The sequence below is a fragment of the Leptodactylus fuscus genome, chromosome 5, assembly GCF_031893055.1.
Source record: "Leptodactylus fuscus isolate aLepFus1 chromosome 5, aLepFus1.hap2, whole genome shotgun sequence".
NCBI lineage: Eukaryota > Metazoa > Chordata > Amphibia > Anura > Leptodactylidae > Leptodactylus > Leptodactylus fuscus.
In genome coordinates this window covers 191,409,847-191,424,383 of record NC_134269.1, presented here as the reverse complement: position 1 = coordinate 191,424,383, position 14,537 = coordinate 191,409,847, and the positions used below count along the sequence as shown (strand labels likewise).

At 41.6% G+C, this 14,537-nt stretch overlaps 1 protein-coding gene across 1 annotated transcript in view; it reads left to right on the top strand.

Annotated features, from left to right (window-relative positions):
- SYNPO (synaptopodin) overlaps positions 1-14,537 on the top strand; it is a 91,005-nt gene that overhangs the window by 13,334 nt on the left and 63,134 nt on the right. The window contains exon 2 of the mRNA XM_075274950.1: positions 13,011-13,855. Coding sequence (XP_075131051.1) covers positions 13,447-13,855 — 409 coding nt within the window. The 5' untranslated portion in view covers positions 13,011-13,446. The remainder of the gene's footprint in view (positions 1-13,010; positions 13,856-14,537) is intronic.

The following is a 14,537-nucleotide window of genomic DNA, read 5'->3' as shown; positions in this document are numbered from 1 at the left end:
TTCTCCTTGTACATCTGTGGCATCCTGTAGGGTCTCCACTGGGAGATTATGTAATGGCTGGGTTTTTTATTTAACCACTTACAATGACAAGCCCAAAGGCCACCGAGTCCAGAAGATTTACCGGTAAGTTTCTTGGGTAATTGAAGAAATAACATTTCTGGAACGGATTATTAATAGTCATGTATAGGTAGTTCTGCGTCTATACCGAAATGTGTATTCTTAGTATCAGGTTCACATTGTGGAGTTAACACTCGCTTTTATGGTACTCAGTGGATATAAAGTATATTGTCAAGGCAAAGGATTTTTATTTAGTGGCCACTGTGGATATACAAAGGATTTATTTCTCTGGGAGAAAGTAAGATATGTGTAATCCCCAGGCATAACAGGGGTTAAGAGAAGCCTGGACTACTTTGAGTGTCCAGTTTCCAACTTGGCAGAGAAGTCCTGGAAATATTTGTGGAGGTGGAAACGATTGCAGAGCCTGTTTCTATTCTTCTACAAATAGCCAGGCCTGTGAAGTCGACTATACTGTAAATGAATTGCATCTGTTGTCTGCACCGCATGGAGGAAGCCATTTTGTTGGGTGCACCAATATATGACATGAGGTATAAGGTGAACTTACATTGGTATAGTGACTGTAGTCTGCTTTACCAAACTGTTCAACACTTCTCTCTCCTCCTATTCCCAACCATTCTCCATACCTTGCAATATGTCGCTAAGATACCCCCCCAAACACCCCTATTAGGCAAGTCTATATATGTCCCAGCTTTTAATGGGATTGGAAATGATATCTTCTTTCTTCTGGCCTTCCCACTGAGAGAAATTCCCACATTGCACCGAATTATAGAATTTCTGAAATGAGATCCGTGGTAATCCAGCGTGATCTATTGTTTTGCCTTCCCTTGGATCAACACTGTAGGGGATTGTAGGGTTATAGGTTGGACTTGATGGGCTGATGTCTTCATCCAACCTCATGTACTATGTAACTATGTAACCCAACAGTTTGCGATCAGTTTCCATGCAGCCCACCAAGTGGAAATTAGACATTGTGCAACGCTCATTGAACCCCTTAACATTAATATTGCAAAAATGCAGCTTTTTTGTTGCAGATTTCTCTGTGTTTTTTTGATCCAAAGCCAAGAATGGCTACAAAAGTAATAGGAAATATACAGTATAAGAAGCTCTTATACTTCTACCTTCTGCTCAATCCACTCCTGGCTTTAGTTAAAAAAAAACCTCAACCAAATCTGCATCAAAGTTCTGCAGCATGGGTCCTAAGGGGTTTTCTGGCCCCAAATCAGTTTTTATACTAATGTTATCTGTGGGGGTCTGACACCTGGACCCCACACAGATCAGCTTCTGCAGCGGCCTCTGGGCATCTGCTCCTATGCAAGTAGAGGTGCTGCACTACCCCAAAGCCATCATTATATAATGGACATGGCTGCTGTACCACCCCTATTGCTTGAATGGCTGCTGCAGAAGCTGATCTCTGCAGGGTTCAGGTGTTGGACCCCACTGATGACCTACCCATCTTTACAATGACTATAGGATTGAAAGAGCAAAGTACAGCATTCACTCTATTTGTTAGTCTCATAGACTTTAAAGGCAGCGTTACTGTACAGTCACAACCCTTGTTCTGTTCAGAGGACATAGAACCCACAGTCTCATGATCGGTGGCAGTCCCAGCAGTCTCTTACCAGCTACCCTGTGGATAGTTAAAAGATTGTGATTATAAGTATAACACTTTATTGTTTTCTAAAAGGCTTTTATAAGCATTCTTTTAACATTGTACACCCAAATATGGAATGATTTTCTGGGAAACTCCTCAAGGAGAATTTTTGTAATATCAAGAATTATGAGGACAAAACTATGAAGCAACAGATAGAGGATCTAAATAACAATGACAGCAATGGATACAGGACACCATGACAGGAGGGCACTCAGAATCAGGACTATATATGCCATTATTACCTAAAAAAGGACCTTTCACCACCTCCACCAACTCAAGCCTTCATCCCTTAATAGACGCCGACCCCGGTTTCAGTGCAGTTTGAATTTTTTCTCTAGTCTTCCCCATTCCTGAGCCATCAGTGCAGTTACTTTTGGTGCCAGATAGGCTAACTAGACTCTCTAATCTCAAGTGGGTGGTGTCAGGCAGTAGCAGGCAAGGGGGCAAGATTCTGAGCTCTGACACTAGTTGCCTTTGATTGGTACCCCCTTGCCTGGTCTTGCCTGATGCCACCCACTTGACATTAGGAAGTCTATTAGCATATCAGAATGGAAGCTAACAGCATTGATTGCTCAGGAATGGTGGGGATTAGAGGAAAAATTCCAACTGTGCCAGGATCAGTGGAGCAGTGCCTACTAAAGGATGAAATGAACTGGATTTGGCGTATGTGACAAAAGGTCCTCTTTAACCCCTTTTGACTTCCTGACCAAGCTCGATTTTTCAAAACTGACATGTGTCACTTTATGTGGCAATAACTTTGGAACGCTTTAACTTACCAAAGTGATTTTAAGATTGTTTTTTCGTAACACATTGTACTTCATGTTAGTGGTAAATTTTGGTTGATATGTTTTGTGTTTAATTATGAAAAAATTGGAAATTTGGTGGAAATTTTGAAAAATATGCATTTTATAAAGTTTGAAATGATGTGCATTACATACAGATAGTCAGACCTCCAAAATTATATAATAAATCTCATGTCCCAGATCTCTGCTTTATGTCGGCATCAAACTTTAGTCGCCCTTTTAATTTTTACGGACATTATAAGATTTACAAGTGAAACAACAATATTCAAAATTTTCAAGAAATTTCCAAAACCCATTTTTTAAAGGGCCTAATCCAGTTATGAAGGGGTTTTGAAAGACCCTTGTATTAAAGCCCCCCCATAAATCACCCCATTTTCAAAACTGCACCCCTTAAATAAGCCAAAACAACATATACCTAGTAATTTAACCCTATAAGTGCTTAACAGGAATTAATACAAAATGGAGGTGAAATTTTCAAATTTGAATTTATTTTACTAATATTTTCGTTTAGCCCTAGAATTTGAACATTCACAAGGGGTTAAAGGAGAAAACGCATCCCACAATTTGTTAGGCAAGTTCTCCCGACTACCATAGTACCCCACTTGTGGGTGTAAACTAATATATGGACGCACAGCGAGACGCAGAAGGGAAGGCGCGCCAAGGAGCTTTTAGAGGGCAGATCTGGCTGTGATCAGTTTCAGGAACCATGTTGCATTTACAAAGCCCTTGAGGAGTCAAAACAGTGGAAACCTCTAGAAAGTGACCCCATTTTGAAAACCGCACCCCTCAAAGAATTTATCAAGTGATGTAGTGAGCATTAGTAACCCCGAAGTGAATATGTAAGCTGTGCGGAGTAAATTGGGCACACCAAATCCCATTCTATTTTCCCACTAGCTCCTATGACACGGACGGGGAAGAGGGGCATTCTGGGGGATCAGCGCTGGTGTCTTCTCTCTCATAAGCTCTAAATATGGGGTGTCCCCTGAAAACGCTCGCACCGCTTACACATTTCCTTCTAGTCGCAGCCACTTATGTCCTAATGATTTGGCGACTTTTGGGGTTTTTGTCTTCACATTGTACAAGGTAGATTTTTATTTTTATTTTCTGGCAATGTGGCCATATGAGGGCTTGGTGTTTGCGGTATTAGATGTACTTTTCAATGCCACCATTTTGGGGCCTGTAACTTATTGACTACATTTTATTAACTCTTTCTGGGTGGGGTGTAAAAGGAAACATCAATTCTGGCATTGCTTTTTAGCATTTTTTTTTTCCCGTGCAGTGTACAGCATAAGTAACATGTTACCTTTATTCTGCGGGTCGGTACGGTTACGGTGATATCTCATTTATATGATTTTTTAATGCGTTGCGATTTGTGCAGAATAGAATTCAATTCGGGGAAAAAAATCTATTGTTTTTGCATCGCCATCTTCTGAAAGGCATAACGTTTTTATTTTTCGCTAGACAGAGCTGGTTGAGGGCTTATTTTTTGCGGGAAGACCTCTTCTTTTTATTGGTACCATTTTGGTTTTCATCTGACCATTTGATTACTTTTTATTGAACATTTTGTAAGGGAAAGGTGGTGAATAATCATTATTTTGTGCGGTTTTCTAGGGTTTTTTTTTACGACATTCGCCGTTCGGGTTAAATAATGTTTTAATTTTATTGTTCAGGTTATTACGGATGCGGCGATACCAAATATGTAATGTTTTTTTCTATTTTTCTTTATTTTACATAATAAAACATTTTATATGGGGAAAATGGGATTTTTGGGGCTTTATTTATTTCTATTTTATTTTAAACTTATTTAAACTTTTTTATTTTTACTTTTTTGTAACTTTTTTTTTCTGTCCCCATGGGGAATTGAAGCAGTGATCGGCTGATCACTGCTTCAATAGAGATACGCTGCAATACACGTGTTACACGTGTATTGCAGAGTATAGGAAGCTGTCAGCCTGTGTAGACGCACAGACTGACAGCTTCATTTACGGCAGGATCGGCCAGGCGCGAGGACGGGGTAAGTGAAGGGGCAGACCCGGGGTCACTGATCAGACCCCGGGCTGCCCCCTACGAACACCGGCACCCCCCGAAACCAGCGCAGGGGGTGCCGATCGCCACCATTTGACACTGTAACCCCGGAGGTGCCGGTGGTCATGTTGATCACCGGCATCTCAGGGGTTAACACCCGCGATCGGACCCGGTTCCGACCGTGGGTGTTACGGGGCATTGTCAGCCGTGTATTACGGCTGACACCCGCTGTGCATGGTGCGCACACAGTTTCTGTGTGCGCACCATGCATCCGCAGTAATAGTACGGCGGTTTGCGGGAAGCCCTTCCCTGCAGCGCCGTACTATTACGGCGAATGTCGGGAAGGGGTTAAAGGAGTACAGGGCAGGAATAATCCTATTGAATAAAACTACAATCTGGCTCACCCCAGTCTAAAACAAATGTAGTTAAACTAGACCACAGGCTCTGTGTCCATTTACTCAACCTAACTTTACATTTCACTTGGGAACAGATTATCAGGAAAGAGGAAAATGAAGCCATCATTCATTTGATTTCACGCTCTTTGATGTCGTCCGGTGATCCCTCAAGAATCCAAAGTCGGAGCAGAATTTCTTTAAATCTAAAACTGTGTGTCAGATTCGACAGATTCCTAGGAAGGTTTATCATTTGTTACCTGCTGCCATCTACTTCTGCAATAGGTCTGGAGAAATTTACTGTTATAGGATAAAACCAAGGTGATAAATTTATATAACACGTACAAAATGTGTTCTGACCGTATAAGCAGATCATGGCGTCTTCCATCTGCAATTAAAATATAGTTCTTATAATGACTAGCACATGGTTAGATCCTATCTCGTACACATCACATACATCCACATTAAAGGGCCCATGGGCTATAACTTTTAGCTTCCTATCTCTGTCACATTAATAGAGTAGATATGGTTTTCCATTATAAGCTGCTCTGTCATATTTATGGTTTTTCATTCTGACCTAAATGTGTTACTATTTACACCGTAACCCTTCCAATGATATGTGATGTTGCTTGCCCCAAGAGATTCAATACCTTCACATATTTAATAGGGAGTGGATTAGCACACTCCCTTGATATTGACGTAGATCTGCAAAGGGCAGAGAAGGCAAAGAATCTGAACTTTAGGCATCATACACATGGCTGAGTACTACAGAGTAGTAATACAGGTCTATTGGGTCATGCTGTTCTGCCATATGTAGTATAGATACATACTGAAATTTCCCCACTGTGGGACTATTAAAGGATTATCTTATCTTATCTTGATTATTTTATAGATAAATAGATAAAATATTCTGTGCGGATTAATGTGTCATTAACATGGAGCATATCATATAAGACAGCTCTAATAGGGGCTGATGGTGGTCAAAATCTCTCCCTGATCCTGACAGTTGACGCTTGGTTCACACCAGCGTTCGGCAGTCCGTTCTCAGGTTTCCGAAACCTGTCATTCCGAGTCCGGTCATGAGCGCCGGTGAGCGTTTTATGCTCTCTGCGACAAAACCGGTTTTTTAAAACCGGACACAGAGTACTGCATGTCCGACTCTGTGTCCGTTTAAAAAAAATGGTTTCGCGGCGGAGAGCATAAAACGCTCACCGGCGCTCACAGCCGGACACCTTTCAAACCTATTCCCATTCAAATGAATGGGTTTGAAAGAGTCCTGCAGCTTTCCGTATCCTACTCTGTTTTGTGCAGGAAACGGAAACCTGCAAAACGGAGTCCCGGGTGCAGATGTGAACGAGCCCATAGACTGTAGATCTTAGATTTAGTTTCAAGTACTTAATACCTGGTCGTTTGCTGCCATATATCAGGGTTGAGGTGGAGATTAGTCTAGGGACCGTCTAAATGTGGGCAAACACTGTTGGATATCACTTGTTCTACCAACAGCTATTTTACTCAACCAACCCTATTCTAAAGCATACTTTACTTGCCACAGTATAACGTCCCCTACTCCTACCCCAACAGTATAATGTCTTTTTCAGTTGCCTCCACAGAATAAATTCCCCTTGCAGTTGCCCCCACAGTATTATGTCCCTCTACTGGTTCCCCACAGTGTCAAACAAACATAAACACCACAAATACCCACCTGTCCTCGCTCCCCTGCTGTTTTTCAGTTTGCAGAGGCTGAATAGTGAAGCAGGGAACGGACAGAACCTTGTTTCACAATTGTATGACACTCATCTGCCTCCTCCAGAATCTGGGACATACCTTCTGCTGACTGGACCAGGAGATCTGGGACTGTCCTACTGAATCCAGTACAGTTGAGAGGTAGCCTCTATCAATCACCTAAAATTCAATATAACGTGTCCAGCTTAATTCCCCTGATATCTTCTGATATTAGATGGTCAGTCATCTGATGTCTACCATATACAGTACCAGTTACTAAGATGTCTTCCGGTATGTAAAGGCCCTACAGATAATACCGTAAAGACTATAGATGGATGGTCACGCTGATACACTCACCGGCCACTTTATTAGGTACACCTGTCCAACTGCTCGTTAAGGCCGGGTTCACACGGAGTTACGTGCCGCGAGATTTGGCACGTAGACGCCGCGTGACCCTTTGCGTGCCGTACACGCTCCCATTCATTTCAATGGGAGCGGGGAGCGTATGCGCCGCGCTAGTTTGCGGCCGTGAATAAATGCACGGCCGCAAACTAGCGCGGCGCATACGCTCCCCGCTCCCATTGAAATGAATGGGAGCGTGTACGGCACGCAAAGGGTCACGCGGCGTCTACGTGCCAAATCTCGCGGCACGTAACTCCGTGTGAACCCGGCCTAACACTTAATTTCTAATCAGCCAATCACATGGCGGCAACTCAGTGCATTTAGGCATGTAGACATGGTCAAGACAATCTCCTTCAGCTCAAACCGAGCATCAGTATGGGGAAGAAAGGTGATTTGAGTGCCTTTGAACGTGGCATGGTTGTTGGTGCCAGAAGGGCTGGTCTGAGTATTTCAGAAACTGCTGATCTACTGGGATTTTCACGCACAACCATCTCTAGGGTTTACAGAGAATGGTCCGAAAAAGAAAAAACATCCAGTGAGCGGCAGTTCTGTGGGCGGAAATGCGTTGTTGATGCCAGAGGTCAGAGGAGAATGGCCAGACTGGTTCGAGCTGATAGAAAGGCAACAGTGACTCAAATAGCCACCCGTTACAACCAAGGTAGCCAGAAGAGCATCTCTGAACGCACAGTACGTCGAACTTTGAGGCAGATGGGCTACAGCAGCAGAAGACCACACCGGGTGCCACTCCTTTCAGCTAAGAACAGGAAACTGAGGCTACAATTTGCACAAGCTCATCGAAATTGGACAATTGAAGATTGGAAAAACGTTGCCTGGTCTGATGAGTCTCGATTTCTGCTGCGACATTCGGATGGTAGGGTCAGAATTTGGCGTCAACAACATGAAAGCATGGATCCATTCTGCCTTGTATCAACGGTTCAGGCTGGTGGTGGTGGTGTCATGGTGTGGGGAATATTTTCTTGGCACTCTTTGGGCCCCTTGGTACCAATTGAGCATCGTTGCAACGCCAAAGCCTACCTGAGTATTGTTGCTGACCATGTCCATCCCTTTATGACCACAATGTACCCAACATCTGATGGCTACTTTCAGCAGGATAATGCGCCATGTCATAAAGCTGGAATCATCTCAGACTGGTTTCTTGAACATGACAATGAGTTCACTGTACTCCAATGGCCTCCACAGTCACCAGATCTCAATCCAATAGAACATCTTTGGGATGTGGTGGAGCGGGAGATTCGCATCATGGATGTGCAGCTGACAAATCTGCGGCAACTGTGTGATGCCATCATGTCAATATGGACCAAAATCTCTGAGGAATGCTTTCAGCACCTTGTTGAATCTATGCCACGAAGAATTGAGGCAGTTCTGAAGGCAAAATGGGGTCCAACCCGTTACTAGCATGGTGTACCTAATAAAGTGGCCGGGGAGTGTATATGACATTCTAATGATAGGTGACCTCATGAACCATCGCCCAAGGGTTACCATGGAAGGACACATGTCTAGAACAGGTTACGTTCATTTTCATCTTATTTTTTCATCTTACTTTTGGGAAATGAAGAACACTTTTTAAGATATATATGTTGTTTGACACTGCTATATACATAGCTATGGTTTCCTAGGCTCATAATCTTCAGGTATCCCCAGATCTTGCTGTGTTGTTATGGTCTAGCACAGTGGTGGTCTGGCAGATGTGTTCTTTCACTTCATCTGGGTGCTGTACATTATATCTGATGGTCCACATTTCCAGTTTGCCATGGACAGGTGACCACAAAGGACGGAGCATGCTCAGCTACTTCTATATCTCCCGTCCATTCTAATGGAGGGTAACTGTGGGAGTGATGACACCTCTATCATGTAAATGGGGTACACAGGGCCTTTGTTTTTCCATAAGTTGGACTCTCACCAACCAATACGGATGACGTTATGCAATGTTACAACATAAAGGACAAGGTTGAATCTGAAAGTCTCCATACAGATCTCTACATTGTTTTCACATGGTCTGAAAGTTTCCATTCATAGGATTAGAAAACAAGAAGCCGCAGTGATTGAAAGCTTCTGTTCTATAGATTCCCAAACCCAAACAGAGCTACAAGCATGATGACATAGCACGTCTCCTGTGTGACTCCTTTCCATGAGCATCCGCCAAATCCAGCAGTCCAGTGCAAGTTGTCGCATGCCTTGAATTGGTGAACTCTGACTCAGCCATTTTATTCACGCCTGAGGCTACGACTCCAGTGTTAGAAAACAGGAATAGGATCAAAAGAAGGCAGAGAGACTTGGTAAAAACAGCACTGTTAGGTGACTGCCATGTTTAACCCTTCCACAGCTGCAGGGAATATTATTTAATCCTTATTTATCCTCATAAATATCATGTGTATAGATATATAAAGGATAAAGTGACAGATTAGCAATGGCAGATAAAAGATAGATATGGAGATAGCAAGAGATAGATAGATAGATAGATAGATAGATAGATAGATAGATGGATAGGGAGGTAGATAGATATGGAGATAGATAGTGAGAGATAGATGGATAGATAGATAGATAGATAGATAGATAGATAGATAGATAGATAGATAGAGTGGCGTAAATAGGAATGGTGGAGCTCCATGGTAAACTTTTAATATGTCCACCTCCCTCCCGTTCCCCCGGAAGACCCCAAGTACTGGCTGTTTTACAGGTAGATAGACCAATGTTAGATTTACAGACAAACGTAGATCAATATTAGATTATATAAGTAATATATAAAGTACCAACAAATAATAGAATATGGTGAGCTGTGTAGCTAGATAGATATTGTAGATAGATATGGACAGAGGGATACATTATACATGAAGAGTTTATCATTCATACTAATGGTCTCTTCATATTGGGAAATGACACTTTATGGACCAACTATTGGGCCTTCGTGTGACTGCACCCTCAGTATTCCCTCAAGATATGCCCATACATAGATTGTCCTCTCTGGTAAACAAGGGGTTACAGCCAGGATAAAGTTGTTGTAAGTGAAGAAATGGTAAAGTAGACCTGACATAATTGACATTCCTGGATAAGAGGGATTGTAACCTGACCAGGACGTCCCTTGTGTCCACTCGATGTAATTTGCCATCTGTATAAATATACACATTCACAAATAATTTCTTTCAAGTCAGGAAAATAGAGTGAATGAGGCCCAATTCAATGCAAGTATCTTGACCTGCGCCAATTATCATTTCCCAGGGCGAAGACCAGCACATGTTTATACAAGAGTTTAGTCACTGACTACATTGGTGGGATCCCATCATATGTCTGCAGTTGGCCAGATGTGCACTTGGTAATATTCCAGAGAACATGTATAATGGAGGGATATTCCAACCCTAGTGGGGGTCTCACCTCTTGGATTCTCCCCAATCCCTTTAACCTTTACATCCAGATCCTGGTGTCTTGTGGGACCCAACCACTGACCTATCACATAAGAAGGCCCCCGTCTTGTAAAGGACACATGGTAGGTGGGAACCTACTTGCAGATTTTGCTTTGGAGCTTGCAGTTTTTTTAGTTAGCACTTATGTTTCTACCCAGAGAAAGCTGTTTATATATCATTTATATTACTGTACAAGCAGTCAATGTCATCTGTGTAAAAAATGGGAAAAAAAAATGGGGGGAAGTGAAAGTCACATTTGATCTCTTTAAGTCGAGAGAACCTTTCTCCTCCACAGTCTCCTCTCCAAGCCTCATCTGGCTTGATGTGAATTGTAAACTCAAGCCAGATGGCAAAATTTTTGTAAATAATATCAAAGCCCATTGCGATTGTTTTTGGATTTTTTTTTTGTTAACTCTAAATTCACACTGCTGCTTCTCAAAAATCCTGCAGCCCATGTGTCCCTAGGCCTAAGCACACACTTTTCTCTAACCTTAGACAAACTCTGTTAGGATAAGGAAACAAGTTCCGGTTTGTCAATGTAGTTATTGAAGCCAATATAGGGAGTGGATTGAAGAAGAATAACGCCTTCTGTTTCTTTTTAGGTTCTTACCATTTATGATCCATTCCTGGTTATGGTTTCAAAAACCTAATAAATAAACCTGAATGTGTGTCCTTACCCTAAGGTGACATGCACCATGTGTGTAGCTGGGCCTTGGTTAAACAGCACGGATGGCACACGGATGGCACTGCCGCAGGCTCATGGCCCCATAAGCGGGGCAGTGAAAATACATTGGACCATGTGTCCATAGAAATGACTGGGTCATTGTACTAGCTATACAAACACAGCTATCACACAGACAATGCACACAGTATGACCATGAGGCCTAAGGATACACTGTTTTTGAGGTTGTTATTATTATTATTATTGTTTATTTATGTAGCACCATTAATTCCATGGTGCTTTACATTTGGGGGTTACATACAATACACAGAATATACAGGTAGATATAATACTAACAATGACCGACTGGCACAATGGAGTAGAAGGCCCTGCCCGCGAGGGCTTACAATCTATGAGGTTTTGGGCTTAAACACAAATCCTATGAAAGTATACAGCTGTCATATGACTTTTTAAAAAGGGCCACCAAATAGCGGTAAATGTAATGTATCACCATGCCGAAAGAGGACGCATTTGCTCACACACATTTCTGGAACAGTCCAGGGATCAGTTTTGTATACAATTTGGAAAAAAAAAGTTTAGAAAAATGAGGTATGTAAGGGGCTTCAGATGTTGAGTTCACAACGTCTATTGTTTCACCTCATTCTCCGGCCCACTGAAAATAAGGATTTCATAAGCATATGATGTACCTGTAGCCAATTTTCCATTCATCCATCATAGAGAATTTAGAGTTTACTTTGCTTTGAAGGTTCCTTCTTCTAAATTGGAGTCTTGTTCCTACAAACACCATAAAGTCCGTCAGATTTCCTACACCTCTGATCGGTTCATGGTGAAATTGAGAAGCATCAAAGCTTCTCCTGACTCAACTTTCACAGACAATTTAATAGACGCCAGAGAAGAAATCTGCAGATTGAGGCATGAAAGTAGTCGGAGAAATTGTTCTTCACAATTATCGAATTTTAATCCATATCAAACATATTCCTTTCTTCATGATAATTTTTCCATGATGTTGCTGTTGCGTTGTCTTATTTTGTAGCAAAAAGCTTTGGTCTTCAAAGCTTCCATGTCTGAAGGCATCAGTTCTTTGTTCCTTGATAGCTGTATACCCAGGGGCATAAGTGTATGCTCCTGGGCCCCATTGCAAAGTCTTTAACACCCCCTTCCATGTTCCATCTGTTGTACTGGTGTCTTCTTACCTGGCAGAAGGGCCTTTAAACCACTCAGGCTCCAAGTTTTCATCATTTTGGACCCCATATAGTTTACCGCTGGTGTATAATGGTTTTAAATAAAAACATTGATTTTGTTAAAAGTAAATATATGGAAATTTTACTTTTTTATTTAATTTCACAAAGTTTTTGGAGTCAATTCTTGTCTAATTTTATAGGTCTTAACATCTAAATAAACCTTCTCGTGCTGTAGGTTTTTTCGTACTATGAAGCTCATGGGATCATGGGTGATCTTTGTTGTCTTTCACAGCATTGGTTCAGATAATTAATTCTGTATCTATATACACACCACACATGTGTACATATTCTGATAGGGTACCAATGGTACCAAACAAGCTAAAATGTGACCGTGAGAAGTTTGGGGACGGATTGGATCCAGTTTGCTTTGCTGGGAAGGTTAGCCAGAGAAGTGGCCTTCAGTAGATGAATGGTTATCCATGTAATCTGTGGAGAACCTGAGCTAGGGCATAGTTAGGAGAGAAAAACGGGGGAACATGATTTTAAATACTAAGTTATTTGACGTTGCTAAAACACCATCACTCTGAAATTTGTAGAACAGCTCTTTAAAGGGTTAATGTTTTATAATAATCTGTTGAATTGTATTTCATTTTAGGACACAGGAAAGGAAAAACTGTGAAAAGAGGAAGAAGCAAGAATGCCAAGCAGTGCTAAAGCGACAGGAACCGCTGTCCATTAGTGGCCAACCTCCATAGATTTGTTTTTAAGTCACTGTTTCCTTAGGAGGACTGCCGGTTACGTGTAACTTCTTCCGCCCTATCTCCAAAAACATTAATTACATTTGCAAACTGCTTTATGAATTGTTAATGGTAGCCTATCTTAGTGGAAAATAATGAAGTAGCCCAAAATATATATATGGACGAAGAGTCTCTGTAACTGCCTGGTTACTGAAGAAATCCTATAATACGTCCCTATAAAGGTGACCTGTTCACCATTTGTAGTTGAGCTTGGAAGACAATGTGGAAGAGCTCCTTAAGGATTCCTCATTGGTAAATCTTCTAGCAAAGAAAGGCATTTGATAGGAAGAAGCCATGATGCTGAAGTCCAGTACAGTGTCACAGAGCACCATAGGTGGGCCGATAGCAGCTCATGGCCTTCCATGTGGATTCATGGATCAGAATGCAGTTGGGCATGAATCTTGGAATAATACTTCAGATGAGTCCCCCGAGGTGGAAAATAATAATGATGGAGAAGCTAAGGAGAACAACCAGGTTGTAGAAGTTACAACAGCTGTCTGGGCAATAGTTGAAGAAGAACCCAATGAGCCTACAAATGGCTTTACTAAAGATGGAAATATTGAAAATGAAGAAGACATTAAGCAAGCTGAAGTTCCTGTGAAATTGGATCCTGTTCCTATCAAGACACATGAAAATGACCTTCAATGGAAAATTGTGCCAAACACCAAAGTGGTGTCTTCTGTACAACAGTCAAGGAGAATGTGTAAGTTCAATTACTAAAATCCAGATATATATAACCTTGAGATCCTCACAAAATATAACACTAGAGCTCTCCTATCTGAGTACAGGGTATGATAGAGGAGATGAAGCTGAGCTCTGTGATATATAGAGTTATAGACCTACTGTATATATCAGATAGCTCAGCTTCTCTTCCTCTATCATATAAACCCTATATATCACAGAGCTCAGCTTCTCTCCTCTATCATATAACCCTATATATCACATAGCTCAGCTTCTCTCCCTCTATCCTATAACCCTATATATCACATAGATCAGCTTCTCTCCCTCTATCATATAATCCTATATATCACAGAGCTCAGCTTCTCTCCCTCTATCATATAACCTTATAAATCACAGAGCTCAGCTTCTTTCCTCTATCATATAATCCTATATATCACAGAGCTCAGCTTCTCTCCTCTATCATATATACCTATATATCACATAGCTCAGCTTCTGTCCTTCTACCCTATAACCCTATATATCACAGAGCTCAGCTTTTCTCCTCTATCCTATAACCCTATATATCACATAGATCAGCTTCTCTCCCTCTATCCTATAACCTTATATATCACAGAGCTCAGCTTCTCTCCTTCTACCCTATAACCCTATATATCACAGAGCTCAGCTTCTCTCCTCTATCATATAACCCTATATATCACAGAGCT